The following is a 26,490-nucleotide window of genomic DNA, read 5'->3' on the forward strand; positions in this document are numbered from 1 at the left end:
GAATAGTGTGGCAGATTTACAGTGAGAGAGGAAGTGACTTCATAAGGGGAAAGATAATTGTCTATAGACAGGATTATTTATTTGTTAATCATTAATGGTTCATTTAACTTTTTGTAAAGCACAGTGGAAGGAACTTCCTCTGCCTCAAGGACTACAAAAAAAAAAATCATGTCATCTACCAGATTCACTGAATGATTCAGAGGATGGTTGTATTTTAAAGCATGTCTTGCTCTGTTTCTTCCTTTCATTCCCTTTCTGACATAGGTGCATGACCTTATGTTTACCTATTTTAGCGTTCACAGACAGAACATGAGCATCTCTTCTTGCAACATAATACTTACCAGTGTTTTTCAGGAAGAAGTACATTTCAGCCCAAGTACATTTCTTGGGCTGTTTCCAGCCTCCCCTACATATGAATCTGAATTTTCAAATACAGGCACACACTACACAAATAGGACTCCATCTCTTACATTTGATTTCACTCAGAACATTTGCTAATGAGAACATGCAATAATTAACAGACTGTATATAAATTGGAATGCCATCAAATAACACTCCAGTTTTGCTCCTTCTTTCATGCTTTAAATATGGCTGATAAATGTGGTATATTTTGGCACGCTTAAATAAATCATAGTCGTCACTGATTTTTAGCTGTTCCCTTTCCCAGGCTAAGGAAAGGCTGTGATTCCCCATAGCCTTCAGACCTTGCCTTGCCAACAGCTCTCAGATCACATACTAGGGACCCAAATTTGTGTTGTCCTCACAAAGTCAGCAGGTGTGGTTGTTAGCTCCTAAGCAATCAGGGCTTGCTGTGTTGGTCCAGTGCAGTGCTGAAGCAAATAAGAAAGGACCAGGATTCTAGGTGCACATGCTGTCATGTGCAGTCAGCCTGAAATGTGGCCCTCACCCAACTATCTTGCTTCAACCCTTACATTATTACATCATAGACTGTCCTGTACAGTTGACTACACAATTTAATACTCTTTTATAAAAGGCAAAATTGGTTTTCTCTCCAGCCTTCTCTCCACACATAGGCAGCAGAACTCTGAAAGGCCTGAAGGGACAGTAGGACAGGAAACCTAAAGCAATTTGACTCTATACTGTTCAAAAGCATGTGTAGTTTCCTTTGCTTATACTGCATTAATGATTTTCTTAGTAGAGAAAAGTCTAAAATGAATGCAAACCACAATAGAACATCTTTAAAGGATTATCTTTTTTTACTTGTGTGGATGAATTTTAGGAGAATGTGGCCACACAAGGTTTAACAAAACACTTTCCCGTACATCTTGAAGACATTCCGTCTCTTACTAATTCAACACCTACTTCTTAAAACAGTATAGTCAGCATTGCTTTTTTGGACCTGTTGCAGTATCTTTTCTAGTTGCTAAAGATTTTTTTTCTTTATGAAAGTATCATAAAAGACTGAAAAACAGCTATAAAATAGTCCTTTGCCAAGGACTCTCCTTTTCACTGTAAAAAACATCCATTAAGTTTTTTAATACAGCTGGTGCAATTTCAGGTGATATCTGAAGAGTACAGCTACCAGAATATTGCTATGGACTTCGCTGGGATCAGTTTTTCTTCATAGTAGTTTTTAAGGCAGGAAAGTTTTTTGACTGCAGGAATAACATTTATCGCAGCATCTTGTTTACCTGCAGAACCATGATATATTTAGTTGTCCCTGACTGCTGATCACTTCACCATCACAAAGCAGGATATTTTAGTTAAGCCTGGATACACCATTATTATATTTTGTACTATAAGATACTAAAAGTACTGGGTAGAAGTGTACCCTTCTAACTGCTCAAGATTACTTTCATATCCTGCAGTAACTACGGGAACTTTTATTTAGTTCAGCACTTCTGTGAGTATGTTACATCAGAGTATCAGCCTATAATACTGAAATGTTTTGGTTGTCTGGGTATTTCTACTACTTGAATTAAGTAGCAATTAGGATGAAGGTTTTTGTTGGTTTTTTTTTTTCCACATACTGTTATAATATTCACTTCTGATGGGATTTTTCTTTGGGAAACAAGCCCAACTTGTATCAGTAAGATACATTGCATAGACAATTCTGATCCATCAGGGGTCTTGTAAATATCATTATAATTGGTTTTCTTTGTTTATATGTTGGATTGGATCTGTCAGTTTTGGTCAGCATAAAAAATCAGATTTCTAATGCACTTTGGATTTCAACATGACATACAGCAGGACAGGCAGCTGAAAGAAACCAAAAGGGATCTTTTCTCCTGAGACCACTTCCTTGCCTCATGACAAGTTAATTAGGAACATGAAGATGGTAGAACTGGAAAGAATTTGTGGAATGATGAATTCTTTTTTTTTTTCTCCTGTCTATTGATGTTATAAAGACATTATCAGTCTGTACTAGTGGTGTGCTGTCCCTTGCTCTCACTTGCTGTTTTTATCTCTGCTGACATGCAGGTCAAACTGCCAGCTTAACTCCTCTTGTCTTTCCTTACTTTCTTATTTCTAGTCATTCCCCCAAAGGTCTCTGCTGCTGTGCTCTGCAGAATTAATCTTCCAGCACATTTCCTCTGATATTTGTAGTGTTGTTATAACTTTTCTCCTTTGTATTTATTGAACTAGAAGAATCAGCTCACCTGGCTTGCCATATAGCATTAGGTATCTAACATACACCAGTTGCCAAGACTCCTTCTGTGGTCAATGGAGGGAGATAATTATCTCCAGAGGCTGATTCATCCTGTCCATATATAAGGGCAGAATTAATTTGCCAAAATACAGCTGCTTCTACCAGTAAATATGTCTCCAGTTATCCAAAACTATGTCTGCAGGAGCATGTAATTTGTGTCAGGAGTGCACTTTTGAAGGAAATCTTCTGGCTGTCTTCACACACTGTGATTTGGCTCACATTTCAGTGTAGCCACATTGGATTCCTTTCAGACAAAATGGAAAAGAAAGTTGAACTCTGGGAGAGCACTTAGTTTTCTACAACCTCTGGAGCCTGAACTCCATCCACCAGACCAGATTTGAGTTAAAACCAGTCTGAGCTCCTTCTGATCTAAACCATTTCTATATCTAAATTAGCAATATCAGAAGACTGCAGAGTGAAACTCTTGGTGCTGATGACCCAGCAGCCACAGCTTCTAGATCTCTTCAGGTGCTGTGGGCTGCATGCCTGTGAATGTAGGTGACTCACACTAGGTGAGATCCTGCTGTGCATCCTTTGGTTTAAATTCAAGTGAAAATCTTACAAGACTGGAGAACACTTAATGTGAAAAAGAAGATAACTGAAGGAGAGGTTTATTCGCAAAGTGACCTCCTGGTCTAGGCCAAAGCACCACTGTAGAGGCACAGTTACAGCCCAAGACATCTCCATTATCATGATAGATAAGTCACAGAACTTGTCAAAACACCAGGACCCATCTGGAGAGACAGCCAGAGGCCATTGGGGAGATGATAAGACCAGCATTATGTCACTATGCTTAGGTGGTTCTGCTGGATGATAGGTAAGATAAATTTTTCTGTATAGGTGGCTCTCCCTTGAAGAGAGACAAATCCTACACAATTAGCTATGTAATTTTTGTAGTCACATGAGGGGAAGCCCATTCTTTGTCAGAAATTAAACTGCCTCAGTCAAACAGAATTACTTCAACAGCAGAAATTACCATAGGAGACTTTAGGCATTTGTAAACTCCCCAAAAAGTCATGCATAAGCATATTCTGCTCCTGTGAATGCCTAGAGAGGCAGTGCCACTGTCTCTAGGCTGAGTGCATAAGCACTTATCTACTGCCCAAGGCCATCTAAGGTTCAGAGGATAGGAACTCCCAAGCCTGGGTCTCTTAAGGACCACAAACTCTGAGCACGTGGTGAAATGCAAGGCAAGCTGGCACTCACAGCTGCTGCCATGCAAACCACTACCAGAGGACAACTTCCTTTTGTGTCTGTTCCTACATGTGTGCAAAGAGCTTAGGGAGCATCTCACAATGAATGGGTTGCAAAATTTCTGGTTTAATGTTCTGTTTTCCTATCCATGAACCTCCACACACAAATTACTTAAAGATCATTATTGTGCCACTTGAAAATCTCTGTAGATAAGCAATGCTTCAGCAGAAAAAAAGAGGAGGGAGGAGTTAGCATTGCTGAAGTTAGGGCATTACAGGGCATTGTGGTTTTCTTCTTGTCTGTTCCCCTTTGCTCAAGTTGTTAGATCGAGAACCAGCTTAAATGTAATGTGTTCAATAAAAACCCAAAAAAACCCATATGTGCTGCCCCCAAACACACTGAAACAATGCCCATTTGGAAATGCTCTCCACAATAACATGCAAGTTACATACCTTGCAAGATGCACAGTTTAGACTAGGTTTGCAGTGCTTTTACAAGACATTAAGGCTATTCCTATCAGTAACTCTGTATTTCCTTCAAAAATGTTTCAAGAGATTGCCTGCAGGCTTTGTTAGTACAAGAAACTTTATCTGTCAAAGTGCTTTAAACTGACAGTTTGTTAACACAAATCTATTATATTCAAATATTAAGTGAAATAATATACTGTCTAACAAATAATTATAATTAAAAGATAACACTTGGTTAGATAAGAAAAGCCACACTCCTAGTGTTTTTTACTTCCTAAAGATATTGAGTAGTATCCAGTGAGATTCCCAGAAAGCCTCTGGCCTGGTACCCAGCTCCAGAGCTATTAACAGGGAACAGAGGCATTTCAGCAGTCTCTGTGAAGTCTTAAAAGCAGAGCTACAAAGAAAATCTGGAGAAGAGCATGAGGTTGAGTCAAGGCTTCTGGGAAGTATTCTGTGCTTTCTTTCACTCTCTGTTTCACTCTTCACCCAGCTGAAGAACATTTCTTTCACATATATTTAAAATTGTGTGCAACTAATACCAGATGACTGATTATAATAAACTGTTTCTGCTAGGTGCAAATACTTGGCAAAGAGAGAGGATTTAAGTTAGTTCAACAATAATATTTTATTGACTTTTGGCTAAAATATTAAGCTCCACTTCTTTACTGAACAACCTTTAAAAAAAACCAATTGCAATACACTTCAGGCCAATATGTAGTTTCTATTTTGTACATAGGTATCAAATTTGGGTGAATTTTAAAAAGATATGATCTTTCCATGCTCCACCTGCTTGAATCAAGACCAAAGGGATCCTTTTGTTAAGGAAACTTTGCTTCCAAAATTTCAAAAATTAGGATTTTACCGTTAATTTTTAGAGAGATTCTAAGACATGCATTGTTGATTTGCCAGCACTTATCTCAGTAGACCTAACTAGTAATCAAAATCATTGAAATTATGGGTTTTCTAGACATGTTTTTAATGATAAGGTATAGTTATTGCCAAATAATGAAGCATTGGTGAGTGTAAAACGTTGCTGGAGCCACAGCTGTATTTCTCACAGGATGCTTTTGTTTCATCACTTCACTCTCATTCCATCACTGACAATTCCAAATGCCTGTTTGAGACAACTGCTGCTGCAATTCATCTGCTGTTCATTCATAACTAATCTGTAAATCCCCAGCCCCTTTTCCTTCTGGTCTGTCTATAAGACTTCCCAAGTGAACACACCTGATTATACCTGGTGGTAAGGTAGGCAGGTTATGCCCCTTACAAGGCTTTTTGGTGCTTAAGAATTCAGTGTGCACAGCCATGCAGCAGATATGTGTTCATGTTACTCTTGCCATTAGTGTTAATTTGACCAATTTACAATTTACTGTTCCTTCAGTCTCTTCTCCCGCATTGAAGCTTTCCTATCAAGGCTTCCTTTAAATTATATTAAAAGCAGGAGATAAAGGTTGTTTCCCTTTAGCTTTTACACATTCTGGTCCTTTGCAGAGCTGAAGAGGGAATAGCTGACAAAGGGGAGACTGGAAGAATACCCTGCCAAGTAAAACTCCAATCCAGGACAGATGTAGACGTGCATAAAACCACAATTCTGTACTCAGGGCTACTCATTTCCCTCTTTTACTGAGAGCAGTGTGACATTTGTCATGTCTCTCCTCCTTGAAGGACCGTTTGTGTGTTGTGTACCTGGTTGCTAAGATGATCTAAGCAAACAACTCTAGGGAGAGCATAGGAGGACACTGATGGTACTGTGGAGGTGTTAGAAGTCAGGTGGGGTTGATTGTGCCTTCTTTCAAGTCCTGCCTTCAGAGCAGGAAAGGATTTTTTACCCACTAGAGTACTTGTTCTAGAAGCCTTTAAAGTCCCATTGCTGGAGTTGTTTAGTCCCACTGCATTGTATGTTTAGTAGAGATTATAAAGTGGAGAGGCAGGGCAAGAGAAAAGGCACAGCAAGGAAAAAAGGGATGAATTTCAAATGGTTCTTTGCCCCTGAAATTATTTGTTACAGACAAAAGTTCTTGTGGATGAGTTTTGCTGTTACTAAGTAGCTGAACAGGTTTGACATATATCACCTAGAAGAGGATATTGAGTGCTCTAAGAGCTGATATAAATGAAATATCATCTCCATTCTGTGAAATTTCACTGCAGACTGAAGGGTCACTCTTCTGTTGGAAGAGCTGTTGATTTTTTAGTTCTTTTATGGTTTTGTTTAAAATGGCCATCTTGCACAAAACTGGGACATCAGTCCTGCTGGGTTTGTGGAAGCCACATTTATGCTAAAGGGAAGAACTGCTTGCTGTTCTTAGTTTCACCTAAAGCCTTGAAGGTTGTAATTCAACTAATTCGCATTTTTAAATATTGATATTGAATTGGGCTTGTTTCCAGCTTGGCACCTGTTTTTGTAGATACTTAAAAACTCTTTCTAAAAATATTATAGGGACGTTTCCAGGGCTAGTGAACTGGCCTAGTCTGATGGGTGGACATTGGCCAGTTGACTTGCAACTGAGCTGGCTTTTCGTACTGCTGCTGTCACTGGCTTGTTTGGAGGCTCTGGACAGTAATTTCATGATTTTGCGACTCCATTTTCTTGCCTCTAAACCAGGGCTGGTTATTTTTATTTCCTTTGTAAAATGCTTTGAGATTTTCTCTCTACCACAGCAAACATTGCTAGTAGTAATCATAGTAATCATATAATCAATCTTTTAAAGTCATAGGAAACTATCTGTGATTCTAATTTAGTCGCTGCAGTCAGTGGGGGTCCCTAAAGTAATTCAGAATTAAGATCTGGGAGAGAGCGGCTGTTGTCCAGACATGCCCACACTCCAGAGATGCAGCTGCAGCTCCCACAGCAATGTCCAAGCTCACTCTGAGCTCTGGCACTGCTAACAGGGTATCCCTGGTGGTGTGGAGCCCAGCATGTGCTGCTGGATGCACCCAAGGAGCTCAGTGGATGGATGCTGGGGTGATGAGCCCATGCTGAGCTCCATCCTGCAGCACTGGCACTGCTGGAGCATCTCCCCCAGTTAATTTAAAGTTAGCACAAGCATGTCTGCTCAAGCTGTGGTGGGGCTGTGACTGCAGCATAAAAATGCACCCTACAGGAGACCACAGGCAGCCAGAGCTTCTGAGAAAGTGTCTTAGTTACACTTGCAACCAAGCACAGGCTCCTGGCATCATTTCAAATTCACCTTACCTTTGGCTCATCATTCTTCATATCTGCAAATACAGCTCAGCTCTCAAAGGGAAGGGTTTGTTTATCATCTTCACCTGTCATGAATGGTGTTCTAGACTAGATAATGTTTTTAAGAAAAAATAATTTAAGTGCCTCAATTTTCATTTTAGTTGCCATTTCATCCATACATAACTCTGCTCTACCTTCTTTCCCATTCAAAATGTGGAGGAAGCTTTAACATGGTGACAGTTATGCTGAGAAGTAGGCACTGTCACTGTTTTGAGAGAGAGAGAGAGAGAAATCAAGGCAGTGGAAAATTTATTTGCCATGGAAGACAAAGTGGGAGAAGGAATTTCTTCTATTTATTTACTTTTCCCTAGGGGAACCAGTGGTGTTGGGATCACATGGACTGTATCAATAACTAACAAACTCACAAACAATTACATCCTAATCCATTTTTTTGCCAGGTGCCCTGTTTTTGTACACCTTATACCAATGTTTATAAGAGAAATCATAAGTACACTTAAAAATGACACAGCAAATTAATAATAAACAAAATCATTTAGTATTGTATGGAATGAGCTTCCTCTTAGGATGTATCAGATAAATAAAACATGGTTTAGAAGTGTCTCTGAATGATGGTATTGTAGGAAAGGCATCTCAAAAAATCAAGGAGCAATGATGACATCATTTTCTGGTTTATAGTCTTCTTTAACATGTTTGCAATATTTGGCTCCAAATTTAATTGCTTATGGGTAAAGTATACATAGAAAGGATCTGGCTTTTAAGTCTCATTAGCTATGCTAAGTATCAATTCATTTGGCAAAATAATCTCCCAGAAAACAATTTTTGCCAGTTCAATGCTCTTTGATGGCTGATTTCTCAAAGATCTATTCTGAGTATAGAAAGGAGCCACATGATTCATTCAGCTTGTGCATATCTATTTTATCTCTATAGAAGGATTATGTATGGAGAGATAAAGGTTTGTTAAACAAAGTATCATTAATCACCCTGTCCGGAAATGTAGACTTTGCAGGAGCATGCTGTAATTTGCATCACTTTTGCTATGCCTTGTCACTGCTGCTGGAGAGAAATAACAAACCTGTATTTATGAAAAGGACAGGTTTAAGATGAAAATAATTCTATCCGAAAACTGTGAGAATGGTACAGAATCCTGTCGCCTGCACTCGATCAACGGGAGAACACTGTATTTGTAATAAATTCCTTTTGCTCTGGATGAGTTCTGCATTTTCAATGAGGTTAACTTGGCAACATTCTAGTTGATTTTAATAAAAATAGCTGCTTTGAGGACAGGGAGCTGAGGTTGCCAAATTTACAACTGCCTTGCACAATTACTCTTACACCTCCTTCAGGGCTACTTAGAACCAGTAAGCAAATTAAGTGTATCGATTGCAATTTTGTTGGACTAACCCTTTTTTCTTAAGGAATAAACTTGATTCCTTTCAGTATGTGTCTGCTCAGAGTGATCTCTTTTCTTTTCAGCCATAACACAAAGACAACATCATGGCTGGATCCACGACTTGCGAAAAAGGCTAAACCTCCAGAAGAGTGCAAAGAAAATGGTAGGTGATTAAGTTTTCCTTGCTGCTCAGAGGGGATTTTCCTTTGTGTGTGTGTGTCTCTTTCAGTTCTTACAAAAATCAGGCATTTGGGGGAATGATGAAAGGTGTTTAATTGCTGCTTTGGTTAGAAGCCATAAGTGATACCAGTTCTCAGTGTGCCATGTGTTTCTGCTTTTTATTCCCCTTTCTGATGCTATCCAAAGCTGAGGATCACAAGTGTGTTTTCTGCCTGTTGTGTGTGTGACTCCGGGACTGACCCTCTCCCTCATCTCCTACAGAGAACTTTGGTCTGCAGAACAGAATCCTTTTCAGATTCTGAGCTTTTAATCTACAGGCGATTCAATGCATAAGGGAAACTAGCAGCACCGTGGGAATATGAATATTGTTTGATTTGTATTTAAAGGTACAGTGCTATGCTATTTAATAGCCAATTTAAACAAAATAGCGTCTGATAAAACAGGGTGTGGGAGGGAGAAAAGAGATCAGTGTCTGTCAGAGTTCAAGGCTGGATTTGGGGGGGTACTACATTGCTAATGCCTTAAAATTTAAAAGCATACATTCTGCTGAGGATGCTTAAAGGAGCTGTAGCTGTTTTGCAGGAGAGATTATTATATTGACAGATTCAGAGATTTGAAATAATACAGATCATACCAGTATAATTTCTGATTTTTCTCTGATAAAGTTTATCAGTATTTAAAGCATTTAATAAAGTCAAGGCAAGAATGTGTTGTAACCGATCTGTTTCTGATAAGGGTTTTTTTTTTCATTGTTTTATATTTCCATGTCAGTTCGATTAGTCAGTTAAGATGTTGTGATTTCTAAATACTGCTACTTATTTTATTGTTGTGAGATACAGAGCATTAAATGCATGCATGCTACGTGCATGAATTCAAAGCATTTTTAAATATTTTAAATGTGTTCATAAGTTTTCATATACTGCATCTGATTTATTTTAAATTTTCCAAACACATTCATTTGGTTAACGTAAATACTATGAACAGAAAGGAAACTCAGGGCTGATTAAGAGGTCACTGAGGAGTTGCTGGCTGTATGAATTGCAGGGTCAGTGGTTTGGTAAATCCCGGGTTGGATTTTTTTGTAAATGGCTTTCTTTTGAAAGATTGCTATACTCCAAAAATAGCTTCCTTATTTCAGCAGCAATTCTGACGTTCTCTTCTGACATCAGAAATTACATGTCTGAATGATTTTATGATGCTTATTCTAGCACAGACAACATGAGCTCCCAGACTAAATTCTACAGTGATTACAATAGAGGTCTGGTACTGAAACAAAACAAGGGCACAGGAGCTTTGCTTTGTAAATCTCTCACATTACTTATATGAACCTATATCATAGCCTGCTCCTTAGATAATCGTGATGGAAAAAGCAGGAAAAAAATCTACCAGTATCTGTAGAGTAACATTGCACAGAGTTACTTGGAGTAAATATGTGCTGTTTTTTTGGGTTTTTTTCTGTTAACTGTTGTATACTGAGATCAGAACACCACTGACATGTTAAAAAAATGCCTAAGTGTCTGAAACAATTTAAAATGAAGATCAGTGCATTAAAGAAAAAGCATTATTTTTTAGTTATTTGACTACTGGATTACTGAATCACTACAGTATGCTGGGTCATGTTGTTCTTTTAAGGTTGCTTAGCTCATTAATGCAAAGTACCTGGAGTGATGCATAAAAGACTTTAGGGAGAGATTTTCTATTCTTACAATGATTGTTCTTCCAACATCCTATCTTTTCTAAGTTTCTTCTGTTTTTTAAAAGTGTCATTTGTCTTTTTTTTTTTAATCTAATACCTGCAGAGGAAAAAGTTCTTCAAAATCACTTATATGACTTAAAATTACTGTACCTTGCCATGGTAGTTCAACACAAGGAACTTTATTATAGCACACAGGGATTTTTAATTTTTGTTAAAATTTAATCTAACTTCAATAATTAATTTCAGCTATAGCTTGGTAGACTTTTTTATGCCAAACATATTTTCTGTTACACTTTGTGATTTTTTCTGGCATACTTTACTCAGAGAAACAAAATTTAAGACATCAGTGTTTAGATAGGAAATTATACCTACCTTGATGCTTTATCACTGCATGCATAACTCTTGCTTTTCATTGACATTCATTTTGCCACATCTGGAACTTGTATTGATTCTCTGAGATACATTATGACTTCTTTATCATCTACCACATTCTGCTATCAGGTTTTGATTGTGAATACCCAAATTTTGTGTTCTCCTTTCAGTGCAAATCCTGATAAATCCTTCTTCTTCATTCTGCCACCAGCACACAGTTTCCACACCAGACAATGTCCAAGCAGAGCAGGGTATCAGAGTCCTGATCTTCTGGGCTGGTGATATTGAGGGCCCTCTCTGCTCCAGGCATTTCCTCTCTTCCGCTTTCTGCTCTTCAATGCTCTTTCACAAATATGATTTCTTCATTATCTCTGGCTTCTGTAGCTGCAAATCCCAGAGCTTGCTCATTTCCTTTCGTAAAATCTGAATCAACCATCCAGCACATCCCTCCTCTTAAGAATTTTCACATGCTTTTTCCAAGAGATTGACAAGCTCTACCAAGTCAAGCTTTCTTCACCTACATGTGTGCTGTGGACTCCTTCTGTTTTTCTTTAATGGTACCTACTGCTCTGAATCTCTTTGTAGGTCAGGAGATTTTAAGTGATGATCTTCATTTCTATCTCTCTGTCATGGAATTTCTGTGTGAGTTTCAGCAAATTACTTTGACTTTTGCTCTGTCAGACCTACTTAGATGGCAGGACTTTGAAGAAAGAACCACCTCTTATGCTCTGTTTTTATGGTGCCAATCTGAGTTTCATAATAGCAATAAGCAGAAATAGCTGGCAGTTCTACAATAACAGCTGCAATTTTTTACACTTTTCTGATTTCCTCCAGAAAATCTTGACCTTAATAGAGATAATTGTTTTTTCCCTGCTGAAAATATAAGTTAAATATTTTTTGTTGCCTGGATTTAAATACTACTTTTAAATTATTTTTTTTCACATCAAAATTGGTTAAACAATTGTTATGTGTAGAGTACTAGAGAAGTTATAATTCTGCCCCCTTTGCATCTGTGTGCTGGATTCCTTCATTGCTAAACTTCCTGTAAAGTCATATAACATAGTAGATTCACAGGCTTTGCATGATTACAGTGAGACCACTATTATGTGAGTGGTCTTCTAACTGAGTCTGTTCTTCAAGAGAGAATATGGAAAACAATGATGAGTCCCACAAGGCAGTAAGAAATGTAGTTTAATACTGAAAGGCAGCTCAGCTGTAATGACATATCACAGGTTTTAGAAAGTTCATTTTTTAATTAAGAAATGTAGCAATGAATTTTTTCATATCTTAAGTCATTTCAGGGAACTTTTCTTCTGGAGAAAAATCAACAATTTCTTCTGTATCCAGTTTGGGGATTAAACAGCTCTTGAAATTTCCTGGGATCAAATATGTCAAGTTCACATATTTCCTTTAAAAATTTCACTAATTTCATTACTAATCCATCCCATTCCATAGTCTGTATCATTCTTAACCCTCTCTCTCTTTTTATGTCAACCTCCTTTCTCCCATCCCCTAGTTTTCAAATATGAGTAGGCCTACAACTATAAATAAAACTTTGATTTCACCTAGCATTCATCCATCATCTGTCTTTCCATCTCCTCTACACCCACCAACTTGACTGCAAAATATAGATATTTATGTAGGGTGAGCTGAGTTGCCTTTATACTTCATTGACTGCAAATGTCAGCTCTGCTTTGGCACTTAGAGGACACAGACACCAGATTCACCTGTGTGAACACCTGCATGCAGACAGGCTGCTGCATTTCAGTGTCTTCATGTTGAACTGAAGCCCAGCCCATCCCATTTTTTTGGGTTGTGTATTCCGCATTCCTGCAGTCACAGGCGGTGCCTTTGTTGCTCTCACTGCCCCACACAGCTCTCCAGAATTCATCATTGGTTACCTGATTCCTTACAGTGCTGCAGTGAGATGTACCAACCTTTCATACTGTTGTTTTATAGATGCATTTGGGCATAGGCATGCTGGTTTTATGGGCAAAGCATTACTTCTTGATTCCCTCACACATTTCTCACTGGAAGCCACGTAGAGAACTTTTCTCTTATACGGATATTGTTTGTGTTTTCTGATACCTGCTAATGGCAACTTGTAGAGGGTAAATACTTTCCTACAAATAGCTTTTTATTTGATTGTTTTTACTTAGAACTCCCTTTTGCAGGTTATTAACCCCATTTTGAGTATTATTTAATCAGTTTTGTAATGGAGCTGGCATTACTTGTAATAATATTGATCACAATTAATTTTTTTCTGTCATTTTTTGACATATTGAACGTAGTTTTCTCTGCTTGCATTTTCAATTTGCATTAATTAAACCATAACAAAATATTTTGAACTGTTATGACCTTTGGAAGGGCATTTCATGCTGGCAACACCATCTGGGCATTCATTGACCAAATTACAATAGTGATGCCAAACTCACAATAATGATAATAAAAATAAGAAAAGGGTCACCTCATTCCTGGGAGTTCAGAAGACACTTTTCTGGACAGCCCGGTTCAGTGACACAGCTTATTAGAGTAATTCTTCATCCTTGGATAAGTTTTCAGACAAAACAGCTGTCCACATGTGCGTTCCTTGGCTGGCTGTGCCCTGGGCAGATTCTGGTACCTCTCTGGGGGGAGGTCTTGCATAGAGTGAAGCTTCCTTGAAGGACACTTATCAGTGTAAGAGATAAGTCCTTTGAGCTGTAATGGACTACTGAGTATTACTTTGCCTTCAGAAGCATTAGAGTTTCTCACAGTCTCAGCCATACAAATCCCTGTAGAGTGCTAACAGTGATCTTAAACAGAGCTGGTAATTGCAAGGACAAGAAGGAGTAAAAGTAGACAAAAAAATTCTGTTTCCTTGATTATTTAGTGAGCATTTGGCTCTCTCATCGTCATTGCTCCCACTGCCCACCCAGAGAGTGCATTTAAATGGGGAGAGGCCAGGGACCCAGAGGCACCCAGCCTGCAAGGATCCCTGTCTTTGGAGGTAGTGGCAACCCATAGTAACTCTTCCAGCAATCTGAGGATTTTAGAGGCTGCTAAAAGCAGGTCAAGGAAGCTACTATCTTGTCCCATGATCTTTTGTGAAGAAAACCACAGGCTTTCATTCTAATTGCTTCATGGTGATATGAAAAATAATCACTTCCAGTTTCTGAGTTTTATGAAAGAGGGTTACATAAACACATCTTTCATGTGCCTGTAAAGATTATTAGCTTATAAAGTGGACTGAGATTCACAGCTGAAAAGGTTCATAGAGATATGAAGTAATATTTTTGCTAATGGCCCTTTATGCGTAAAGTATTACAATGTGTGTAACAAATGCCCCCTGTAAGGAACAGAGCATGCTCATCAGTGTGTGAGATACAGTGAATTATGCAGTTTCTAACAGCAATAAAATTTTACTATTATTTTGTAAGACTTTTAAAATTTTTAATTTAATTTCAGAATAAAATAGACACATTCACCAGTGACATACCCCAAAACAGAACCAGCACAATGGAGCTAAAATGATAATACAGTTTAAACTACACTGCTACTGGAAGGTGGTTCAAGGCTACAGGACCACTACAGAATGGCTGTGGTGGCTTGAATTCCTGCTGGAGCTGCTGAAGCTACTCACATCCAGTTTCTGAGAGCATCTCTTTTTTGTTTTGTTGCCAAGTTAAATGGCTAAGCTTAAGTAGTTTTCAGCTAGAATGTGTAATGAAATTTAGGAGGGGAGGGAGAGAGATTTTGTAAACTCCTCAGGAGAAACAGGACCAGAGTTTTAACAATTCACATCTTTAATGAGCTATAAATTGGATTCCACTCACCACTGAAGCAAGTAGCAGAATTCTCATTGACAGTATGAGGTTGCTTTTTGACCACTAAAATGCAAACAATATGTGGTATGAGAATGGAGGTGACGTGAAACATTCCTATAAGGACCATTGAAAGGAATGGTCCTGTTTTTTCATACAGAAAAGAATTCACACCACCACATTATGCAAAGATCAAGGCTTTGATGCCAGTAAAGAACAACAGGTTGAAATTCCTTCTGAAATAAGCACCTTGTTTAATCATAGGTAGAAATCAACATACATGATTTTTAATCCTATTCTCTTCATAACTTTAATCCTTCAGTCTCTGACTTCTAAATGAGAATGAAGCATGATAGATTTAACAATGAGGAGCTTGTGAGATTATAGTCATTACAATATGGCCAGCTACCTTTGTCTTTATTATTTCTACTCCTTCTGATTTTCTGTGAAAGCTCTCATTTTTAACAGAGATCATTAATGAAAAAGGAATGTCAGTCTTATAATTTTTAAAAATTATTCTTCATAATCTTCTCATTTTGTATTTCATCTAATAAATCAACAATTTTATCAAATTTAGAAGCCAAAATTTGGTGTTCTTTGATGGAAATTTTGACTTGTTGCAAAGAGTGGTTGGCTATTTCCTGGCAATCATTTTGGAGACCATTGCTGCTAAAATCCCTAGTAACACTTGCAGATATCTTTAAAGGTAGAGTATTTGTCATTAATTCCAAACATTCCTTGACTGCTCTTTGCTTACAATGCATTACAATTAAGGAGAAGATGTATCCAAACCTTTCTGTTCCATTAGCAGTTGAGTTTCACAAATGCAGCTACCTCAGAGTTTTGTCTTACTATTAAGTGAATTCCTTGTATTTATGATTTCTATTTTTTTTTTCAGTATACTTTAAACAAGGTCTCAGTTATTTTCCTTTTGTGACACCTGGTCTTTGATTCCAGCCTAAAATCCTCAAAGTGAGGTGAATGCTGGAGTCCCTGTTAAATAGAACTGGGAAATCCTGTCTGAGCACAGATATCCTGTATTTAAGATTTGACAGATAATGCAGCACTTTAAAAAGCCTCTGTCTTTCATGACTAATACCCTCGAAGACCCACTGGCAGATAATCACTGTTTGTGGGACAGGGGAAAAAAACGTGGTAGCATTTCAAGTTTTTTGGGAAGTGTATCTGCCTGAGTGGGAGGAAGGCACAAGCACTTAGTGTGTGGATGGTAGATATTGCAGAGCTGTCGAGAAGGGAGGAACTGCATTTGCAGAATTCATAGTAGAAGGCTTTGGAATAGAATAAGTGGCTATAAAAGGTGGAAAGTATAAAAAGCAGAGATGTGGAGAATGTGTTGCTGGCTGTATAAAAAGGTATTTGGATTTGTGATGTCTTTAAGCATTAGAATTATTTCAGTATAGAAACATGAAAAGGGAAAAGTATCTCTGGATATGAGGAAATCCTGAAACCTGGTAAAAGGACTGATAAGGCAAATAGGCAGGATTTTGGAATCCTGACAAGAAATGTTAGAATTTGTTTCCCTTAAACATCAAACCTTTATATGTAATTACATTCTACAGAATACAGTCTAATGTTTCATCAAAATAATAATTTCTGATTACACATTCTGGTAAAACATTGAATCTTTTTGTCTATGCAACTGTAAAGATTAAAAGGCCATAGAAATGCAGAATGATTCCAGATGAATGTTACTTGCTCTAAACACAAATGAGCCTTACTTACATATCAATATGTGCATATTTCTGTAGACATGCAGGCCAGATTCTGGTGACTCCTGAGGTTGCCCAGGGATCTTCCCACACAAAGATGAAGCACCCAGATCTTCTGTTGGATCCTCTTCCTTCTGGTGCATGGAGGGGAAAAGATTCATATGAGGGGAAAGAAGTCATATCTTACTATGAAAACTAATAAGAATAGCTCAAACTAGCAATTTTGTCTGAGAAATTATCTAGTTTAGATAACATCTCACTACTGATAACCTACATCTTTCCTATACTGACACTGCAGTGATAACATTGCTCTGCTTCACTCTGGAGCTAACAGAAACTACAACTTCTTTAGTCTGCATACTTAAATATACTGGACACTGGACTTAGTTTCAGTACATTTGCTCAAGGAGACTGAAAAATTTGAGAAATGTTTTAATTATAGAAATTTTTATTTAATCTTTCAACTCTGACACCACCATGAAAAACATGAATTGCTCTATCTAAAAGTTTTTTTGTTTTGGAAGGAGGGAGCAAAGGTTAAAGGAGAGTAGGATTTATATTTTTAAAATACTTTTTCCTCTTTCAATCCCAGCTGGATTTCTCTTATCTATTTTCTTTTAAGTAGTCTGTGAGTTTTCCTTTTTACAAGAAAAGTCCTTGCCTAGAGAATTTAAAGTTATAGTTTACCTTCTCTATAACAGAATATTTACTGGAGGGAGCAAGGTTTTTCCTTACAAAGGAACACAATTTTCACACTTTTCACTCCTTTAACAAAAATTCAGTCATTCTGTTTTTCCAATGACAGAAACAGAAATATTTGATCCACATCTGAAATTCCTGTTCCTTCTATTCAAAAAAATGTCTGGAATAAGTATATCACTTTCACAGTTAAACAATTCAATACTTCAGCATTCATTGTGGTCATGTGCAACTACTGAATCTAAAAGTGTCTGCCACTGCTCTCACAGGATGGACCTCATGCTTTTCATACTGTAGGTTTTGCTTGACCATCATCTTAGCTTCAAAATAGGTAATTTTTTTACAAATTTTCACCGTTGGGCAAAGGAAGTACCAAGTCAGCTTTAGCTATTTTGGGACTGTTATATTTTTTATACTCAGACATTCATATTTTAAGGGTTTCTATCTTCAATTGACCCTCTACTTTCTTCCACTGGTCTAGAGGAATCACTCGATTTCCTTCAGCTTTGGAAATGGGAAAGAACAGCCCTCATTGGTGGTTTGGGGGCAGATGTTTTTTTAGACCTATCAGTCTCATCATTCAGACAGTTTAGTGGGGACCATTAGGCTGTTACCAGTTGTGGCTCCATTAATATTCATTTAAACTTGCCATTTTTTTCTCGTGGTCCACTTTGTTCAAAAATACAGATATTTTCATATTTTCTACCCTTCAATTCTCTATGGTCACTTTCTGTGCCATGATATTTCTGCTTGGGCCTTGTGTCCCCACCACTATTTGACTTACTTGGTCTCTTCATAACCGAAGACTACGACTGTATTTGCAAGTTCTGCATTAATATACAGGATCATAAAATGTTGCTCTGATGAGTAGTGAAAAATGGTATGGAAAGACCTTAGAATGTGTGTCTTCCAAACTATTAAACACATGACAGAAAATGCCTGTTTCACAACATAAGTGAGTTTCAAAATTCTTTGAACTTTCTGAGCTTAGTCCCCTTCCTGCCTCTTTTTTTTCAAATTCTTGGAGGATTTTATCACCCTCAATTTTGTCTAACTATCCTTTTGTTCTCACACTTCCCTACACTGTCTGGTCTTATGCTGTCATATTTAACATATCCTGAGTAGTTTAGATTAGTCATTAAACGTGGGTGTTAATTTTTGAAAAGTTAAATTGTAGTTTTGGACTTCTCTTGGTCTAGTGAAAAGATCACAGCAAATATAACGGTACTGCTTGCTATACTGATTGCTGGAATTCTCACAACAGTTTTTGTTTATAAAATTCCTGATTGTTATTAGAAGATATTTATTAACATATAAATTTCTATAAATAAATTGAACAGGTAATGCTGGATAGAAAAATATAGTCTTAGATCTATTTCAGTAAATGGTATTTCATTAAAATTTCATTATGTCTAGCTTAAATTCTATATTGTTTCAGTAACTGAATCTAACACGTGGTTTAAAAAGTAGAATTTGGTCTAGCAAGGAGTAAAAGCGGATAATCTTTCCCTAATATTAATCTCTAATATTAATCCTGCAAGAAGTACAGTTCTGAGGTTAAGGAACATTGCCTTGGTAAAGAACTGAAGAATTTTTTCTAGCTGCACTATCACTATATAGGCAAAAGCAGAATTAGAATAAATTGTTATGGATAAAGAACTAATAAACATACTTTAATCTCTGACTTAAGCACAAGTAAGATTGTAAGTGACCCTACTAGAAGAGAAGAAGCCAGAAAATCCTGTCATTATTAATTTTTTTAGATTAATTTTGAAATAGCCTTACTGATTTATTTTTTGTTTAGAGAAGCCCAAACAAACTCTCAGTGAAAGGTGATAGGGGACTTCTTCAAAATCCACTGAATGGCTACTGTTGAGAAGCATTGGATTAGGTGGAAAGATAATACATCTGTAAGAAGGAGGATTTTCCTTTTTGTCAGTGTAAGCTTCCTTCATTGATTGACTTGAAGGGTTCCCTATTCAGATGAGGAGTGTGCTTTTTGAGATTTTGTTTATGCAACACCAAATATTGTAATTATGTCCTCATGAATATTCTTTCCAGAGAGAACAATGTGCATCCTTGTGGCAGTGAAATCCCCATTAAAAATGTGTGTGCCAGCTGTGGTTATTCTGGATTGTTTATGCCTTTGTGATACACTTTCCTTCTCTCACTTCTAATTGTTTTTGAATGACTGTGGCAGCGGTCACTGACAATTAATGACTGATGGGCAAATTGCATGAGTCCTGCCTTTGTTCCCATGATTACTGGTACACTCTCAAAACTAAAACTAACACCACCCTCACCCCCCACATTTCTCTGCCAGCCATCATCTCTGAGTTACTGATCTGCTAATGTTTCCTTCACTTGAGGTTCAGAAAATGTAATAAATTTTTTCTCCTTGGAATAATTTTTAATAATGACCAGATTGATAGACAGCCCAGCTAGAATATGTAGTGTGTCAGGGTATTTTTTGTTGCATACTTCTTAATCTAAGAAAGAAACATAATGGCAGATTCTTATTCCTTTTCTGGGATAGTAAATGAGCCTCATTATTGCCACAGTAGTTAAGCTAAGCATTGTTGTTACAATAGAGAAGGCTTTGAAAAATCAATAAGAAAACCTTTAAAATGTTTTTCTTGTGGAAAGGTGGAGCTGATATTTATATAATGTCCTTCTTTTCAAAATAAAACCCGTGCTCCCAGGAAGGTTAATTCTGCTTTATGTTCCTGTTGCATGTACAGTGTTACACAGGGGTAGTGAATTTGCACAAACTTCAGAGTGCATTTGCTGTTGTTGGTGTGGTTCATTCAATATTTATACTTTGGGCAGTAGTGAGGGCATGCTCATCTCATCCTCTTGACCTGATCTAGCTGTTTCTACCATTCTAATCACCATAACTTCTGAGCTGCAGGTTCTGTGTTTTGCTACCTGGCTCTCCTTATGTACACAGATCTCCCACTGATGTTGCTGTAGGGAGCTCTATAAGATAAGAGGAATATTGATATTCATTAGTATCATGTGCAACTGAGAGGAGATTTTGAACTGGGAATGTTGCCCTTCAGCTTTTGCTGTTGTACATTGCCTTTCACATGACTGAGTGCCCATCAGCTGAGATGTCATGGAGACTTGAATTTGAGGTTGAAATAATGCCACCGTGGATTTGATCCTTCTGAGAACTGAGCCACAGCTTTTATTTTTCAAACATTATGTGTAGCTAAATTCTATTTCAGCTTTGCATATATTCATACACGCAGATTTTGCAACACCAAGCAAAGCAAGATAAGCTTTAAACTGGTTGAAAGAATTTTGGATTTCTGCTTGGAATTTCTCCTTCTCTGTAATGTATTTCCAACACTGCAAGTCTTTGAGTTTAATGCCAGAGATACATTTTCTCCAGAAACTTTAAACATTGCCTTTGGGAATTGCTTATCAAAGGAGTTAAACTAAAAGGATGACTGTGATCAGGCGTTCCTAGGCTGCTTAGTTCATACAATGGGGATTTTTGTCATGCTCTGAGGAGAGTCCCTGATGAGAGATGAGAAATATCTTGCTACCATTAAAATTAAAATTGTGTATGGCTACCTCAGCTTGAATTTTATAGGAAGTTGTTTTCATGTTGGACTTTAACATCATTTTAAGTTGTATTTTTTTTGGTGAAGTGTTTCAATAATTTTTTTTTTGAAGATACAGGAAATCAACTCCCTCAAACCTTCAGCACCAGAATAATGCACTAGGGTTGTCTAAAAACTCTATACATTGCAGGTCTTTCAAGAATATTCAATGTTGGTATTTTTCATGAACAGTGGTTAGAACTGGGAAAGTATAGTCCTACAAAAGGTTTTACTAAATATCTGGATTACAAGCTGTAGAAGTCTTTTTGGTTTAAACTTATGTGTGATATTTGACCAGAAAAACTAGATACACTCATTGTTTGAAAGCAATTTTTTATTCCTGGTTAAGTTAAACATAGTTTTCTTTCTATTTTAGCAACTGTTTAAGTTGTTTTAAAAAATAATACATTTTTAAGTGAATTAGGGCTGTTTATATTAGCATGTTAGATTTAGAAACAGAATTCTTGAGTCCTTTCTTGTGATTCTGTAGCTGAAGTAAAGTTGAATCTTATGTAGAATAAATTCCTACTTTACACATAGTGAGGACAACATAGTAAGAGCACAAAATCTGTTTTACTGGCTCAGAATAGCTCTCTGTCTAACATGTATCCTATCTCTAAGTACTGCTTGGAGCAAATGGTTGAGAAAAGGCTACAAGAAACAAAGCAGGCATAATCCCACTCTTGCACCTTCCTACTTTTTATCTCTCACTGTATTACAGAATCTCTGAGCTGGTGATGGTCTCAGGGTCACTGTGCTCTAACTGTCCTTTATAAGTGTGTCTAATTCCTTTTTAAACTTTTCCACCCTCTGGGAAAGGATTCATACACCATTATCATATTCCTTTATGTGATATTTCTCCAGCAGGAGAACCCTAGCCCACAAAACCTCACATTGGCAAATGAGGTCTTCCAAATCTCTGACAGCATTAACTATCTCCTCCTGCACCTCTGCAGATTCTGCTACCTGTTTTTGGTTGAATGACCAGAACTACACGCAGTACTCAGGATGTAATTGCACTATTGATGGCATAATGCTGCTTCCTGTTTTAGCTTCAGTTCCCTTCTTGACATTGCTGACATTATGTTTGCTTTTTGACTCCCCATGGGCTTAAGCTGGTGTCTTGAAGATCCTTTCTCTGAGTGTTAATATTCACTTTAGAGCCCATCATTTTGTATGTGTGTATGCACAGTTAGCATTCTTATTTCACTTTCTGCATTTCTTTGCATTTATGGAGATAAAATTAATCATCCATTTTAACACTCGGTATTATGAGATTGTTCTTCAGGTTCTCACAAGCAGTTTTAATTTGATTATCTGGAATAAGCTTTCTGAGTCTTTCGCCAATATCTCAGAATCAGGAAAGTGACTTCAGAATCAAAAGATCCTGAGAAAGAACTTACGGCAATTTTTATTTACCTTCTTTATGCTTGATCCCTTAAGATGATTATTTGCATAATTTTATTCACCAGTAAAATGGACTAAATCTGTGCTAAAAGAGCCAGAAAGAGAGTTAATACAATCATCTTGTTTCTGAAACGAAGGCTTTAGGAATGCATGGTAACAGCAGCTCCATTTAATTAGCTGTATTTAATTACTCCACAGAAATGAAACCAGCTGGCCCAACTTAGTGATGGAAAAGTGGGGTACTGAAAATCCAGAGCTGGACAGCAGGGACTCTTTGTATCTGTAGACACGTCCAAAGAGTGCCTCACCTCACCCTTAGCTTTTATGCTAAATGAGATGGATTTTCCTTCTGCCACCCCTGCCTACGAGGTGGATCTGAAGGGAATCAGCGGGGATCGACCCTGGGTGAGAATGACATGGAGCTCTTTGAAGTACATGAGATGATTTTCGCTTCAGTCTTGGCACACTCTAGGAAAAGCCTTCCCGTTTATAGATCCTGAGGCAACTAGTTTGGGGGATTGACAGAGAAATTTATTTAGTATGGGATTTCCAGCAAAACTGGTCTGAGAAAGCAGCAGCAGCAGGCATTACCTTCCTTTCTTCCTGCAAAGACACATCGAGCCTTTTACACTTGTCCTTTATTCCATTCTTGTGTAACTCCATTGATGCTGGGCTGCTGAAGAGCTGTGTAAGAGGTGAACAGCAGCCAGATTTGCTGGGGAATCGGCTTCTGGCTTCACTTTGTTGCTTTGAGAATGTTTTCTAGAATGTACTAGGTGTCTTGTTCTTAAAGGAAATACAGTTATGCTTGGATAGAGCCCTGGAGTCAGGACTGTGTTCAATTAAAAACTGCAGGTAAAGGGGAAATTTTGTAATATATATATATGTATATATATATATACATACGCACACACACACAATTTTTAGTTTTAACAATAATTTTCCCTGGTATTATCGATTCATCTAAATGCTTGGAAAAACTTGAATGAAAGGTTAAAAATTTGGGGCTAAGTTTGACCTCACTTCATCCAAATTTCAAATGTGACACATCAATACTGTAGTATCATTAAAAATGTTACACTGGTTTTCAAGATTAACCATTTTAAGAATTTCAGGAAATAAAACTTGTAGCTTTAGAAGATTTTGCTACTGTGTTATATCTACTAAGTAACCTTAAATAGCACACAGAATAGGAAAAAAAGAGAACTTTTAATTAAGGGAACCTTTTGAGAAATAATGCTAATGTTTAATTGCAATTTGGTGACCCAGTTGCTGGGTTATTTTGGCTTATTAAGAGTATATAATTACTCAGAAATTCACATTCATTTGTGATATATCAGCATCACAGCTTAGTGAAACTCCTATAGCTTGGTAAACTGCAGGACACTGCATCTGGGAGTTTCTGAATAATTTATCTGAAGTAACGAGTATCATCATGTGATGCTGTATCAAAGCAACTGCTCGAGTGAAAGCCAGCTGGGTACAGCCGTTGTATATCAAATAGCTGTTTGAGTTGTCTCTCTGGAAAAATTAGAGAACATAATGAGCAAAATTAGAAAACCTGGGGAGCAGCCTCCATGGATACCTATTAGCAAGAAGTAATTTAATTAGTGTGAAATTTGTGAAAGTTCATTATTTACAAAGCTTTGTAGTGTTACAAGAGAAATACATGTCTACATACACACATCTATTTACACAGCATGGACATAAAAATATATAAAGTATAAGATGAGTGCTTATTTTTCTGTATCAGCTTTATGAAACACTAATAGAATATTGGCTCAAAATCTAAGGACCCATTTTTTCCCCAACAGAAACTTTTGGGTTGTTTCCCAAAAGGCTTTATACAGTCTCACTAAAAGTAAATGCTTCAAACACAAGATCCAGGAGAGGCTGACAAAAGAGATTTGCTAAGGAGAGATGCACAGCTCTGTTAAGTATTAGATTGATGTTTTCATGAGGCAGGTCTATTGAGAGAGGTCCATTTGTGCCCACTCTGCCTGATGCTGACTAGAAATAGAGAAACATGATGTGCAGAACTGACTGAGAGAAGGACAGACCTGCTGAATTTTCAGCAGAGTCAACGGATGATGCAGCTGGTCTGCATCTCTCAGGATCAAGCCCTGCTCTAAACATTATAACTGCTTTTACTAACTTGTCTCCTGGTCTCCTAGTAAATCTAAGATCAGAGTGGTTTCACAATGAAGTCATTTATAACACCTTTTTGGATCCACAGTTTAAATCACAAAACCAATTTGAGGATGGATTTGTGTCATTGGCTTTTGTAGCTCTGGCTAATTGTTTTTTCTGAGAGACATGGGAGAAATACTGCTTCATAAGGTTGTCATTAGCCTGGGAAAAAAGAGGCCATTGATTAGAGGCATGAATAGAATGGCTTGTAAGCCAAATTGCCAGTTGGGGATTCCCGAATGGCCAAGGGCACAGCCTGTCTGATCTTAGCAAAACTCTGCATTGCAGTGGGGAACTCTAAAGGATGCATTATTTTGTGATGTTGACCTTAAATCAAGTCTTTTTTGGAGGAAATAAACCATATAAGCAAGAAAAGGATCCTTCTATAGTATATGAAATGTGAATATTGCATCATTATTACACAGCAATTTGAAAGGGGAGGACAGCATAACAATTCTCTTACACATACTAGCATAAAGCAATGACACTCTTAAATTGTAAAAATAGAAAAATAGGTACATTTAGACAGTGCTTTTGTTTCTTTTCATTGAAAGATATTTTATAAAAATACTATTTTCAAACGATAGTGCCATTTGAAAGACATTAATAATGACAAAGTGGAATCCTTAGGTATCCAAAGACCTACTGATACTGTGTTAAAATGCAGTTTGCTAAAACATTATACAGACATTAAATTTGTATTGGAACATTCTTATGATTTATTGAATTTTTCTAGCTAATATCTTTCTAAAGGAATAAAAACTAGTAAATTCCCTAACCTTAATGTGAAGTCGTTCATTCCACATATAGGTACAGAAGTGTGCATCATCAGTACATCAGCTTGTTTACAATGTAATGATGAAAGGTAAAATTAAAAGCAAATCAATTCATAAAAGCAATTTACAATATTTACAGGGTGAATGAAGCATTTTACTATTTTCTTTCTTTTTGTCATAAAGGGAAACTGGGTCAAAACGGAAAGGACAGAACCAGTCTCTTACAAGATCTAATTTGACCTGCAGGTTTTGGACCATTAAAGGAACACCGATACTTGTAGTGAAGTCCACACTATTGTGATTTCTAGAATGTCATCTTTTTAATGATTCTAGTTAAATTGCCAAATTCATTATGAGAAAACAGAGCTTTCCTTTAGCCTTGTGAATCTCATCCATTAGCCTTTTAAGAGACCTTACATCACCTAGCCATCATTAGCACATTGTGGCGCCCAAACCTTCACTGAAATCTTAAAATTCATTTGTCAAATTACCAGTTAGCATAGAAGGACAAAGCTCAATGTCACATCTTGAAGAAATACTTCTTACTGGAGCTTTAAGCATGCTGTCCCAAGAACCAGAAAGTAACCTGCCAACTTCCCTTTTGTGGAAGAAGAGGTTGGTGAGTGGTTCTGCAACACCTCTGTTAGAGCTCACTGTCTATTCTTCAGGGAACTGCTGTAGTGATTGCTGTTTGAGGAGCTTTTACCTGTTTTGTTTTCTTGCTGAATCCCACCATTGGCACTGTTCTGTACCACCTCTTTTGCCAGTAATTGGATTCTGAGTATTCTCTGATTTCCACTCCCTCCCCTGGAAAGGCAAGGCAAAACAAAGATACAACATAGTCTACTGCCTACTGGAATTATTAGTGTTAAATGCTCTATCACCACTGGGCTGAAAATTGAGTTGTTTATTATCAATTTGAATGCCATTCTGGAGTTCCACTACAGTTAGCCCTGCACTGTTTTCATTACAAAATCAATTCCTGGAGATGCCTATCTCCATTGGTTTAATATATGCCACATTGAAAGCTGGCATAGAAGAGCTGGTGCTCTTCCAAGGTAGAAGTATTGACTCCTGAAGAGGAGATGTAGTTAGA

General features: G+C 37.3%; 1 protein-coding gene across 1 annotated transcript in view; it reads left to right on the top strand.

The window, feature by feature from the left end:
- Positions 1-26,490, top strand: part of MAGI2 (membrane associated guanylate kinase, WW and PDZ domain containing 2) — a 714,309-nt gene that overhangs the window by 479,282 nt on the left and 208,537 nt on the right. Inside the window, 1 exon segment of the mRNA XM_054514801.1 lies at positions 9,014-9,093. Within this exon segment, the coding sequence (XP_054370776.1) occupies positions 9,014-9,093 (80 nt within the window).

The sequence above is a fragment of the Molothrus ater genome, chromosome 5 (genome assembly GCF_012460135.2).
Source record: "Molothrus ater isolate BHLD 08-10-18 breed brown headed cowbird chromosome 5, BPBGC_Mater_1.1, whole genome shotgun sequence".
In the NCBI taxonomy this organism is placed as follows: domain Eukaryota; kingdom Metazoa; phylum Chordata; class Aves; order Passeriformes; family Icteridae; genus Molothrus; species Molothrus ater.